Raw genomic sequence first — 13,463 nt, forward strand, 5'->3', positions numbered from 1 at the left:
TGTGGCCGTTTGAACGATGACGTCGAGGTGAAAACCACCGAGGGAGAACCTGTGGAACACTTGGCAGCATACACCGAGGTCAATCGCTCGTGACGAAGGTTTTACAAGGGTGGGAAAACGAGGGTTGGGGGCGCGACTACTTCAACGATCATGGTTAAGCCCTTAAAGGTGGTTAAGTCGAGTCCAAGGTTTTGTTTCGTGGTTTTTCTATGACGTTTACGACACCATGACCTATTGTCCGACTTTAATCGTCCGTTTCTACTTTTTCCTGAAATTGAGCACGAACACTCACACCGCTATCTCAAAATACTGGGACACCTACTATCTTCATTAAACTTTCATTTTACAATATAAATCGCCAATAATCGGTATTTTAAGGGTAACTTTTCTGCATCTGACTTGGAACTTATCCTACTAATTTCTCTATATCTGACTTGGGACCTATTCTACTGATTTTTCCGTGTCTGCCTCAAGCCTCGTTCTACTTATCTTACTGTGTCTAACTTGAAGCTAATTCTGCTTATTTTGCTCATTTTGCTGTATTTGACTCGAGACTTATTCTACTGGTTTTACTATGTTCAGCTTCAGTCACAATCGTCGAATTTGATTTAAGACCGCCAGAAGTCGAAAACATCAGAAATCAAAATTATAGTTGTCAGAAGGAATCACCCCATATTTCATCCCCAAAATTTTTATTTTCGAGCCACACGAGAGGCTACGTCGCGATGGATCACATTGATCAGATTACTCCCAGGGCGTCTTAGAGAGCAAGACAAACGCGAGGTGTACGTCTACGTCTCTGGACGAAAGTGTCGAGCAGATTTTTCGAGGAGCGTGCATATCGCCTCGACGCCGGCCGTCTCGGGCGAAACTCGTGGATCGTCGCGGCGCAGACATAACCGCTGTTAAGCTGATAACCGACCCCGAGATAAATCGAGGTGAAAATTCCATCGTGGAACGAGAAAAACGAGGGGAAACGCGGAACTGTCACGAGTCTTGGTCGCAGACGTTGCCAGCGTGGTTATGGTCGCCAAGACTTATGACAATGGAGTTGCATCCACCCCCTGCGCCAGCGTTGCAGTTTGCTCGATCACAGTAGGGAGTGGCTGTTCCTTTTCGAAAAGCAGTAAAGACCTGGGAATTTGAGGAATTGGATGCCCTAAACCGTATGGCTCTTCGATGGCTTTTGAGAAATCTTGGGAAGTTTTTATTAGGAGAAGATTCATGTGAGAATAGTACAATAATTTGTCGCAATTTTATGGTACGCTGTTTATGCTTTCTTTCATTGGGGACAGTGTTTATATCCGTGCAGAGATTTTATTCAGACATACAAGATAATTTAGAATCATGATTTAATCGAAAGAAGAATGAATAATAAACTTGTTATTTGGAAATTTTTGGAAGAATATTTGGAAATATTTGGAAAAGGACTGCTGAATAGTTTCGAAAAATAATTTATCAATTTCATAATTTGTAGTTATAATACTTTCATCGATCGTAGTTATGCATATGCATGAAAGATAATATCGAAAAGATTACTAAAGTAAACGCCGTAGTATTAAGTTATCTTCGTGCTTGGAGTTATGATCATTGCACAATTTGATTCCCATTCCCGATCGTGGAGTTTAGAGGGATGTCGGCCTTTGAAAGTTGGGAGAATAGCTACTGGAACTCTATTTGTGTGCAAACGTAGCAGCTTTTCTACGAGAATGGCACTAGAACTGAAGCTTGGGGCTTTACTTGGCCAACTGAAAATTCGAGAGAATGGAATATTCGGTAGTTTTTAAGGGGTATAATGGTCGAGCTGTTCACTAAATTGCGTTTCATAAGGCATATAAAAATGTAAAGTTCCTGGAAGTGGAATTGATTTCCTATTACTAGCTTAAAATGTGATTTCTGAAATTAATTCCGCTAGCAACCATTCAATGTACAATATTACATATAATTATCATTTTACATATATTACCTGAACTATTTTTCAAGTCACATATTATATCACTGGAGATACTTCACCTTATTCTTAAAAAATTATTCACTCACAAAAATATCAAAGACTTCATAAAGAAAGAAAAATAAGTAGTCCATCACTTAAATTTGCTTCTAAAAAACCCAAAACACACAAAACTTCGTCCTATTCCTTACAACTCAGATCCAAATGCAGTAGTACACCATTTTCGCGCCGCTCTCGCTGAATCCATGACGTCCACGCAAGACGGCCAAGATTAATGCAAAAAGCGTCAGACAAGAGCGCAAGAGATTACGTCGAGTTAAACGTGACATTAAACAGCTGTTCCGCCCGCGTTCATCCGTTCTTTTCTTTTATTCCTCTGTTTTATTCTCACCGTAAACATCCACCGGTTAGCGAAGCCGAGACTTATCGCGAAGGTGTTGTATCTTGCCAGCGCATCGGCACATTTTCTCGCCGTAAAAAGGTGTAACTACATCGAACCGTGGAGGATGTTGGAAGTTAACAGCGTCGTGTACACTCGCGAAACAGCCTTTCTTATTTCTCCAAGGACGCTTCCCCATCGCCAAACATTCTCCTTTTGCTCGTCCCGAAAAACCTCGTCCCCACCCACGCCAGTCGGTCTGTTCTTTCCGGTCAGCCGTTCACTTTCTTCCGCTCGCTCCTGTATCGATTTCCTCGCGAATCGGTCTTCGTGATCGGAATTCAATCAGTTTGCTCGCACTTCATTCCCGCGATAAATGAATCCCATCCTACCCTGGTTAAATTTTGAGAACGTAATTCTTTCGCCCGTTGCCTTCTTTGATTCAACGCTGGCTTTCCTTGTTTCGATTTTAACTCTTCGATTTGACATGGAATAACTTCAGTTTACGAAGCTAATTAACCCTCACAATACCACGCCTGGATCTATTTAGAAACATCACAATTCAATTTGAAATCAGTGTTATAAATGAAAAAAATATGTCTCGCTATTATTTGAGTTATTGAAGCTTAAGGATTCTAGATTCTAGATTAAAGATTATAGATTCAATAGATTTTAACGTTGAATTTCCTTCTGACATTACCATATCATAGACCCAAATCCTTACCTTTGTTCCTGTACCATTTATCAAAATTAATCTCAGCCTTGCGCGCTCTAGAATTCCCATAAAGGCACCCTTACATCCAATTAAACTGTTCTAAGAAATATCTTTTGCGTATCATCCCAAAAATCGTAAAACTAGCGGCATTAATTCCCGTCTAATCAAGCCCCTTATCTGTTCCAACTACAAAGGGGAGTAATCGTTGCCGTAACATGGTCGTTCCAAGATCGTACCACGAAAACCAAATGGGACTCCCCTATACTCCCTGTGCCGCGTATCAACGGCCAATCAAATTTATCGCAGAGACAATAGGAGCTGTAATGGAGGTCTGCTTGTTTGCAGATCGCTTCGTGTTTGTCCGTTCATCGAGTGTAGCAGAAAACTTTCCTCGTGAAATAGCATCCATGTACATAGACACCGCACGTTTCCGTTCTCTCTCAGATGTGGTCACAAGGAGCTTGGTTTGCAATCCCTTGGGGCGATTCATTTCACCAATGAATATCCATAACCACGGCGGATCTGTAGATCGTTAGATCGCTCGTAAGCACAGTAGATCATCTGTCTTCGGAATGTCGCGTTTGGTTCTCGCTTAGAGCGACGATTTCTCAGATTCAACGCGATTAGGTTTCTCGTTTAAACGCGTCCCTCAATTTTTTACTTGATTTACGTTTTAATTCCTGTTTCATTTATTTGAGTGTGAATATTCTTTTCGTGTATGTCATTCATATTTATTTTGCAGTAAAGTGTTTTAATAAAAAATAGAATATTGTATTTTTAAATCGCAGTTAAAAGCAGTAGGTGTTCTAGCCATGAGAGAAATGAATATGTAATAGAAATGTCAATTTAGAGATGGGAGGTATATTCTATGTGCTTTTGTCTAGCAACACAATGCAGCTGTCTTCGCCAGTCCCACTCTGGGTTGCTATGAAATTGTTGGCAGGGAGGAGGGGATGTTCGTGGTAGCGTAGTAGAGAGGAAATTGGGACTGTTATTGGTTGTTGGGCATTATGACTGGTGGGGACAGCGGCATCGTGATGCCACGCGATGTCTCCCCACTAGTCTTGATGGTTCCCTCACTCGTAATACCCTCGAGTAGTGGTGGGGAGCAGAAGGGTCTTAGGGAGTTTGTTGATGACTTCGAGCGTGTGCGTCGTGCGAGATGGTTCGCTCTCCCCTTTAAGGTTGAAGTAAACGCAAGTAGTGTGTAGTGATCAGTGCAGTGATCAGTGTAGTGATCAGTGTAGTGGGATCATTTAGTTACAATAATAAAAAAATCTCAAGAGTCTTGAATACATCAACTGTGCCTTATCAAGACGACAGATTTCGTTATTTATACAATACATAAAAAATAAAGCACTAGATCAAGTTTGCGATCTATACAAGCAGCGTTTCTTACTTCAGGTTAGAACTTGTTATATATTCTGTATAGCATTGCATTCGTGAGGTACTCGTACATAATTTTTACATATGTGTGATTTATAGTGCCCTTAATAAATATCAATATTTCAGTAAAATATGACCTATGATACTGTACGACGTTTGATTATAAATTACAATTTCATGATACTTAAAATGCAACTATAAATATTTGATAATCTGACAAGGTTATTCGTTTTGTTTCAGGTGGCTTGGATGCTTTTCGACAAAAGTGCCATTTTGACGGTGCAAACTCATGTAATTACGAGGAACCCAAGGATATCCGTGTCGCACGACAAACACAGGACATGGTACCTACATATCAAAAATTTGCAAGAAGATGATAAGGGAAGGTACATGTGCCAGATTAATACGGCGACAGCGAAGACGCAATATGGCTACCTGCACGTCGTCGGTAAGTCTTTTATTTCACATAATTATACTTAGGTAAATAATCAATTTCTATCCACATTCAGTAGAATTTAAAGCAACATTTAAATACAGTATATAAAGAATCATTTAATTACAATCTATCCCTAAATACATTTAAACTATTTACCCATTTATTACGAATAATTTCTAAAAAAAATCTCAAAAAATTTGCACCTGATAGTCTCCTTTATTTGTATACTACTTACGCGCTCTCTCGAACTTCTCAACACCGCTACAATTTCCTAACCCCCCAATCAAAGCAGAAAGTATTCCCCACCTTGTTTATCAAAAACGGCAGAGCGATAGTAATTTAATCAGCCTAGGGTATCCATAAGTCAAAGGAGCGAGTATAGTCGGTGTTCGTTTCGCCATCCGAGAGAACATATTAATATCTCGAGTTTTGACGTCTGAAGTCGTCGGCGGAGACTCTGGTGGCAGGCTAGCAGGAGGGCGCGGGTGGGGGACGTTGTGCCGGTTGTCGGAGGAGTAATCAGAGGGCTAGATTAATTGTTTCCACGGGGCTCTTGGCCCTGCATTGCACAAATACATAGCAAGACTTCCGCGCGGCACTTGGTGATAATGCCGAGTACAGCCACAATGCGGGGCTTGCCATAACTCGGCCCCTCGACGCCGCGGCGAGGCATGCGGGAAAACGCGCGTAACGTGTGTAAATATTCCATACGAGCCGAGTCACTTAAACTTATCACCTGAGGCGCGTTTACCTTGCTCCCCCAGCTAAAAGGCTTTCCCCGAGTTTGACGATTTCGACCGCTTGGATTCACGTGCAAATTACACGGGAATCGTACCTGCAACGCGTTTCGATTGTTGCAGCGTGTTTGCTCGCTGCGAGACGCAGTTTCTACGCGCTCTGGAACAAGTGTTCCGAGGTGCAGGGCGTTGGGAATTTGTATGACTACATTCGGTGAATAGGTGCAGTACTCCCTTGTTAAAAGTCATTGCTGGATTCACTGTAGCTTGGAATCATTATTTGGGAGAAACAAGTGTTCTTTGTTACTTGTACGGTGTTATTCGTATCTTTAGCTAAGTTATAATAGACGATATGTGAATTGATTTTGAGAACACAGCTTTGTATTAGCCTGACTTATAATTAAGAGTGAAGTAATTTTGTTTTTCGAAAATAATTCTCTGTGTTTCTTCAATATGAGTACTGTACCTCAGAGCCTAACACAAGTCCATTTTTGTTATTTTTCAAGAGAGCCAAAAAACAAGTTACCTATTTCTTAACATAGTATTTGAAGTAGTCTATACTACTAAATTTCCTTCACTTATAACGTAATTGCACTAAATTCCTATTATTCTAATAAAATAAAAAAAAGCAGTAAGATCCTGTAAATTTAATTTTAAAAAAATGGACTTAGGTTAGCCTGACTCTGAGATACAGAGTAGTTACTGTACATGTACAGTATCTTTCGCTACAAGTTTGGGGTTATCAGTGAATTTATAGAAGACAGGAGACACATTTTTGAGAGTGGCTCATACCCCGTTACTTCACCACAGAAATTCCACATTTATTTAAGCTTTATCGGCGGAACATTTCTTTGAGCGAACTTCACGCTACGACTGTTCCCTTCAAACGAAGCAGCGCTAATAAAAGCTCGAAGAAACTGGCAGTAATTTCGTAAACATTTTATCTTCTAACATCCTCTCCTCCAACACATCTCATATTCCCTCGAACAAATTGAGAAGAAACTGTCCGTATCAACCAATTTCATTCCAGCTTCCGACATAAGCCGCCGTTACGCTCGAAAGCCCATCTGCCAATTCATCTTCCGTCCGAGTCACTTCTCGGAGCTTCCCCCGTTCGGAAACGAGACACGTGTAATACCAGCGCGTCTAGTTCACGATTGAACTCCGTGATAATCCATGAATCGAAGGTAACGATGACCCGATGATCGCACCGTTTTATCCAATATCGTGTACACGCGTCCCTCATCCTCTCCTCGCGTTCCATCTTTCTTCAGCGTGTACGTAGCCCTCTCTCCGCGCCTCCTCAGCCTGCCCTTTTCTCTGTCCTCTCGTAAATAAGGCGGAAGCCGGAGACTATCTGACTTTTATTCGATTTAGAGGCGAGTCGGCGGGCTTAACCAGTAAAGAAGCTCGAGTGGAGCCGAGAAGCGCACACTGTGGAACGTGACGCTGAGCTTTCGACCCTTGCCGTACATTTTTCGACGCTCCCGCGTCCCGTTCGCTACTTTTCTTCTGTCGCTCGTCCATCCATTCCGCGTGCCTTCGCCTCTCGCGACGAAACGACACGGATTCCGCTGCGTTTTTCATCGGTTATCGGGCTCCAAGCCAGGGACGATTGGACGAGTTGTTGTCGGTTCAATTGGCGTTCCTTCGTAACGAGCGAGAAGGAGCGTGTTACGATACTCGTCGGCCTGTATGCAATTTCATATCTGTTCCTGACCCTTCAGCCGTCTCGTTTCCTTTAGCTCTTTTTATATCGGAAAGTCGATATAGGATGGCGGCAGTGAACACAATGAAACTACGGGACACCTTCGGGTGACGATGGGGTGATAGTGTCGGGGCAGTTGGGTGGAGGAGAGGAGTCTTTTTTTTAAGATCTGATGTGATAGATTCTTATTACTGCCTATATGTACTTAGAAGGTAGACATATATAATACACTACAGTTCATTAGTATTTAGATACTCTGACATTATTGGAAATGCATGAAATATTTAGGTATATTTTCTTATTTATACTGACTGATGTCAGATGTTATTCTGATCGATATTTGTAAATCTTATATAATCGTCTGAGGTGAGATTTGTAGCCAAAACTGTATTACAGAATTTTACTTGAAGTGTATTTTATATACTGCAATAACGTGAAAGCGTCGAAATATTTATGCAAAGTATTGTACTAAGGGGGATAGTTTTTTATGTAGAGAGCATGTCTCTATTTCAGTATGCACAAGATACTTGTCAAAAAAAAGGAGAAAGACCTAGAGAAAGCAACAAATCAATAGAAAGATATCTTCGTTCTAGTCAGAATTTGTCGAGCATTCGTTAACGAAGGTATTCCTTTCTCCCCTGCCGCTGTGAAACGAAAGCATCGAAAAATTTCTGTCCCTCGATACTCGGCTGGTTTTCGCACCTTCGTCACGGTTGCGCCGCGCTCAAAAGACACGACGTGTTTCCGCTTTTACCCAGCCATCAAATTTCACGAGTCGAATTCAAGAATACTCAAAGCCCGAGCATAATATGGCACAAAGGGAATTCGTACAGCGTCGTGTATACATTACGGTATTGTATCGCTGAACGGGTGTCGTCGTCGCAGCCGTGCATCATACATTACGCGAGCTCGACACCGCATTCCCTAAGGGAACAGTGTAATTAGTAATTTGTAGTTCCAGTGGCTTCATTCACCACGGCACATAACAGTCATTTCGACACGCGTCCTCTCACTACCTTGCTCTTTGTGCCACGGATCGCGCTCTGTTAAGTCGCAGAAATTACACCGTTTCCCATTAAGCCGCTTAATTTCCGAATGTCTGTCAAAGCGGCTTCATTTTCCTTCCGTTTCCTTCGGGCGCTTCGCGTTTAGATTTCTTGCAAGCCTGCGCTAACGCAGCTCTGGAATTTCATTGGGAGTCAGTTGGATACTTTGCACGAGGAATAATCGTGTGTCCGTTGATGTTTTTCTTATGGTATGTCAGAGATAGGTAGAGTAGAGATATTGGAGCTTTAGAGAACGCTCTAGAATTATTAAAATCTTCTCGGTATATCTACCGGGACCTTAGCTTTTGTATTCTACTTACTTAGTATTCGATCAGAGATAACGTTCAAGGTCCTGTTTTCACTCCACAATGCCATCTTCTTTGGGGGATATTAGAGGATGCTTTTGAATGGTTAGGACTATTTTAGTATAAGTATGGAATACCTACGTAACTGGATATAGGTACATGTAGGATAAGAAAAAATTAAAAAGTTGTATATCTTGTTCTGCAGATAGTAAAACACAGCAGGAAATATTTATTTTAGAGGGTTTATTCCCTTTTCATCTACGAAAATCCGTAGTTACACGTTTTTTCTTTAGTATCGTAAGAACAGTAGCGGATGCAGTCACCTTTCACGAACAAGCAAAGAAAATTCAACTTGAAGGATATCGATTGTTTATACCTTCGTCATCGAATCGCCCAAGCGAGTTATTTGGACTTTCGATACTCGTAAACAACGTACATACGTCCCGTTCAAGCAGTTGATCGTATTTCCGTTCTTGACGAGGATGCTGGACTCGCTTTCTCTCCTTCTTTTTCACCTACTCGCAATCTTCCTCTTTGCCGAATAAATTCTCGTTCCCTTTCTCCTTCAAATCTCTCGAAGTAGACAAACATTCCTTTTTAGATATTGTCAGGTTCTCTAATTTCGTCCCAGCTTTGAATCAATGTTTGGCCAAGTTGTTATAGAATATTTTGTAGCAAATATTGAACAAGGATTTATAGAACTGTTTCCGATCATCAGAAGTATAGATAGAAATAACCGAATAAAAAATATCGCAGCTATTTTGGGTATAGGCAATTTGGGAAAAGGATATTTATTTATAAGTAGATCAAGACTGTGGTCAGACAGCGAGTATTCCTCTTACAATTTCTATTTCTCAAGCACTCAAGAGTGTACCTCCATACACTTGTATTCGATAAAAATTCAGACTCAGTTTTTGGGAACACAGAGGGTAGTATTAAAAAACTGCATTGTATAGTTTTAACTTAGTTTTTTATACGGAGTCTCAGGTCATCGAAATGCCTCTAATATAACAGTACTAAGAAGTATTGTATATTCTAAAAAAAGACATGGACCATGAAACTGAAATCCTGAACACACACTCAATTCTGGCTCTCTTCATTGAAGAAAGTTCGACTTGCACCCCTGCTTACCAATTCGCAACAAGTCTGACAAAGAGTCTGAAGGAAATCTTGAAACTTGAACCAGCTGCCCGCGTCGAGTGGGCCATTCGTTACCGCAATCAGTTCCCTCGTTTCGAATCGAAGGAAAATCCCCTAATTGGAGATTTTCCATCTCGTAACGTGGCCCCTGACCCCGATAGAAGGTATTCGCGAGCATACAATAACTCTCGCGGCTCATTAAACCAAACGAAGCATATTCCAGAAAAATTCTCCCTTCCTATACGGGGGAGCCTGAAAGGGACTTGAATCGTTTGATTCCGCGGTGGAAGTAGTCGTCCTAGAGGCAGCAGGGGAAAATCGACGCAAGATCCGCTACTTATCAAAGTGCCTACATATTTACTCGATCCTCGGCCAGCATCTGGAGAGCAGGTTGGTTCCTCTCGAACCCTGCCTCTTCTTTCTCTGTTTCTCGAGTGGCCAATTACGGACAACGGAGATTTCAGAGACTCCAGTGGAGGGTAAACGAAGATTCCAGTCGGATATCGATCGGCAGGATCCCCTTATAGCTGTCGCTGCCCGCTATAATTCGAAAGGTCTAGCTTCTGTGTCGTCTTCGGGACGTTTTCCCTTCTCCAAGCGCGAACTGAGGGTCGGCAGTGCCCCGCTGTTAGCATACCCCTTGGTTTGTTTCCCTTTCCTTCGCCGTTGTCTGCGCGCGTTCTCCTTGCTGCTGGAGCACAGAGTCGACAGAGTTTAGGGCAAGTTAACGCGCAACAACACCGAGGCTACGTACACGTGGCGGCGGCGTTTGCGCTTGAATAATGCATCAACAGTCCTCGTACGCGGCTGTTGTATAACGGGTCGCGCTGTTCAATCTGCGCTTGTTGAACAATTCGGTAACACTCCGCATTAGCATTAATGCAGCAGATCGCTGGACACCTGCGGTAATTCATAGGATCTAGTGGGACTGCTTGGATTTCACTCGCGATCACGATCAACTCGCACGTGGCTGGTCACTTGGTTGTCAGAGGGTAGTTTTTTAGATTTGTAAAGGTGTGTCTACGCTATATAGAAAAGAGGAATGTTATATATCTCTCTTTTCAAAAGATAAATGTTATTTATCAGTCCGTTTTCTGTTTTCTAAAAAGTTATATAAGTTTGTTATATAACATGTAGCGTAGACTCACCTTAAGGCTTTCATTTTTGCGTTTTGTTTGAAGTAATTTAAACTGTACTTAGTTTCTTTCCTTAATGGTATTTTGATGAGAATTCAATTTACTTCGGAATGTGTTCAATTTTAGTTAGTAATATTATTACTGAAAGTATAAATCACATTTTCTGGAAATATAAATTTTATGCCTTGTTGGGAGACTGTAAAAAGAAGTTTGTATTTGTAGCAGGTGGAGATTATATTAAGCAAACTGTTTCTTGAGATCAAATTATGATAAAAAGTGAATGAAGTTGAATGAAAAGTAGAGATATAATCCTGTAGGTCAACCGTAAAGAGAATTCCTCGAAAAGTATTTTAAACTGGCAGAAAATCTACATATCATTGCGTTGTGTAGCGTACTCTAGAAAAGGGTCAAGTGAATTTCCGTTTAACCCTCGCTTCTTTCCCATCGTGGGTCACAAATCGTTCATAAAGTCACCGACAATAGGGCAGATATCCCTTTCCTGTCGTATGTTCGCTGAAAATACCAAAACTCGAATCAAGGAGTTCGATCTGAAATTGGGTCGACACCCTCTCACTTAAATAAACATTGATTACCTAAGCTTCACACTTTCGCTGTAGCAATCAAAACGATCGCTTCTGTGCTACATTGCTAATCAAAATAACTCGTTTCTACTAATCTCAACTTTGTTAACTAAATCTTCATCTATCTTCTTCTCACAATTTTCATGATCAATTACTTTTCATAATGCTTCTAATGCTATTGCTAACAAATTTTATCAAATTTTTTCAGCCTTATTTAAAGTAAATTATAATGTACTCAATCATTTTTTTAACGAAGCAATTGACATGTGATCGAAGCACTGAATTAAAATTGAAGCAACTTTTGCATTGATAAGAAGTTCCAAAGATTTTCTTTTGCTTTAAATATAATATTATTCTTCATTTCGACAGGGTGTTTCGATACGTAGCGCCCGAAGGGCCAATTTGATATTCGGTGGGAGTTTGTATATGAATATGTAGGACGACCCTCTTCACATTGCGTTTCAGGACGCTGAACGAACCCAAGACCAAACGGTGCCCGCTGCTATTTCAACCGAAAGCTGCGCATCTTATCGGGATAACTCAGCGAATAAATTTCCGACTGTTCGAATAATTGTTCGGTGCTTTATGGATCAGGTGCTCTTATTATTTATAGTCCCGATTATTTGGTGTTCCGATAACGAGATAGGACAGAAAATTTCGCGAAACGATAGGGGTAATTTATTTGCAACTCTCTTTGCTCTTTTCTTTATTAATTAATTGTGTTAAATTTCCTAGGATTTTATTCCAAAAGATCCACTTATTAAGTCGGGAATTATTATTTTCGAGGTTAATTGTGCCCACGAACGGTGATTGTTGCAATCGATAAATAGCAATAACGCTGACCGCAGAAACGTTATTGCCAGTTACGCATGATTACTGTGTTAATTAGGTGCTGGTCAATTGTTTTGATTGCCTCTCTCGTGTGACATAGAAATCAGTTCTGTTCCGATGAACGCATCGCACGGGAAATATGCCTTGCGGTATGTGCTCGAAAATTAACGATGATACGTTTGTCACGTTATGCGTCACTATATGCAAACTCTAATATTGAATATTAATAATGAATCGTTTACTTCGGATATGAGGGTTTGTTTAATTATTTATTTATTGCGTACTCGCCAGCTATAAATTTCAATTTTCGTTATGAATAGTTGAACAAAACATTTCTGTACCTATGTCGATTTTTATGTGTGTCTGACACCATACTGAGCTTCTCTACTTGCGCCTTCTATTTCGTAACATTGCAGTACATTAAGAGTTACATAACTAAAATTTCGAAAAAAATTTATTAAAATACTGAGGTATCGATATAATTTTAATAGAAAATTATTAAATTAATTTTGCATTTTTTTAAAGAGCTAGATGATCGTTAAACGAATAAAGTATCATATTTCAGTTAATTTAAAGAATGACAGGCTTCTAATTTTCACTTTATCAACCATGTACTTCCCGATGAAAATAATGTAAATTAACATGTTCTCCGCTTAACGACTCATTTGAAAATGCATTAGGATGTCGTTCGAAAGAGGGATCGAAATATCACTAGGGAATCGCAATAACCATCACACCACGAGGTGCGATACGAGATGCAAATTATTCCTAACGGCGATGCATACGCGTCCCAGGTGATATCCGTGATTATCGCAAAAAATATTAATCGCTAATAAGCGGTATCGATCAGTCGTCATATATACAGTACTTTTCTTTCACTTTTCTTCTTTGCCTCTTTTTTCCTTTCGCGTCGACAACGTTGGCACAGACGAGGTGCACGTGTTCGAACGGCCCACTGGACGCGCTAATGAGATGTAAATGGTTCTTTTGTTTGATTGTAAAATGCAATTATTAGATTCTTGGATACGTGCCGTGCTTGACTCGTATTTTTACGATAGGCTGCCATCCCTCTGGGAGGAAGTGCCCCTTCGATTATAATTTTCGCACGTTCC

The 13,463-nt window shown here is 40.7% G+C and overlaps 1 protein-coding gene across 1 annotated transcript in view; it reads left to right on the forward strand.

The window, feature by feature from the left end:
- The window catches only part of LOC143181142 (lachesin), a 245,442-nt gene that overhangs the window by 123,403 nt on the left and 108,576 nt on the right, over positions 1-13,463 (forward strand). The window contains exon 3 of the mRNA XM_076381397.1: positions 4,672-4,879. Within this exon, the coding sequence (XP_076237512.1) occupies positions 4,672-4,879 (208 nt within the window). The remainder of the gene's footprint in view (positions 1-4,671; positions 4,880-13,463) is intronic.

The sequence above is a fragment of the Calliopsis andreniformis genome, chromosome 6 (assembly GCF_051401765.1).
Source record: "Calliopsis andreniformis isolate RMS-2024a chromosome 6, iyCalAndr_principal, whole genome shotgun sequence".
In the NCBI taxonomy this organism is placed as follows: Eukaryota; Metazoa; Arthropoda; class Insecta; order Hymenoptera; family Andrenidae; genus Calliopsis; species Calliopsis andreniformis.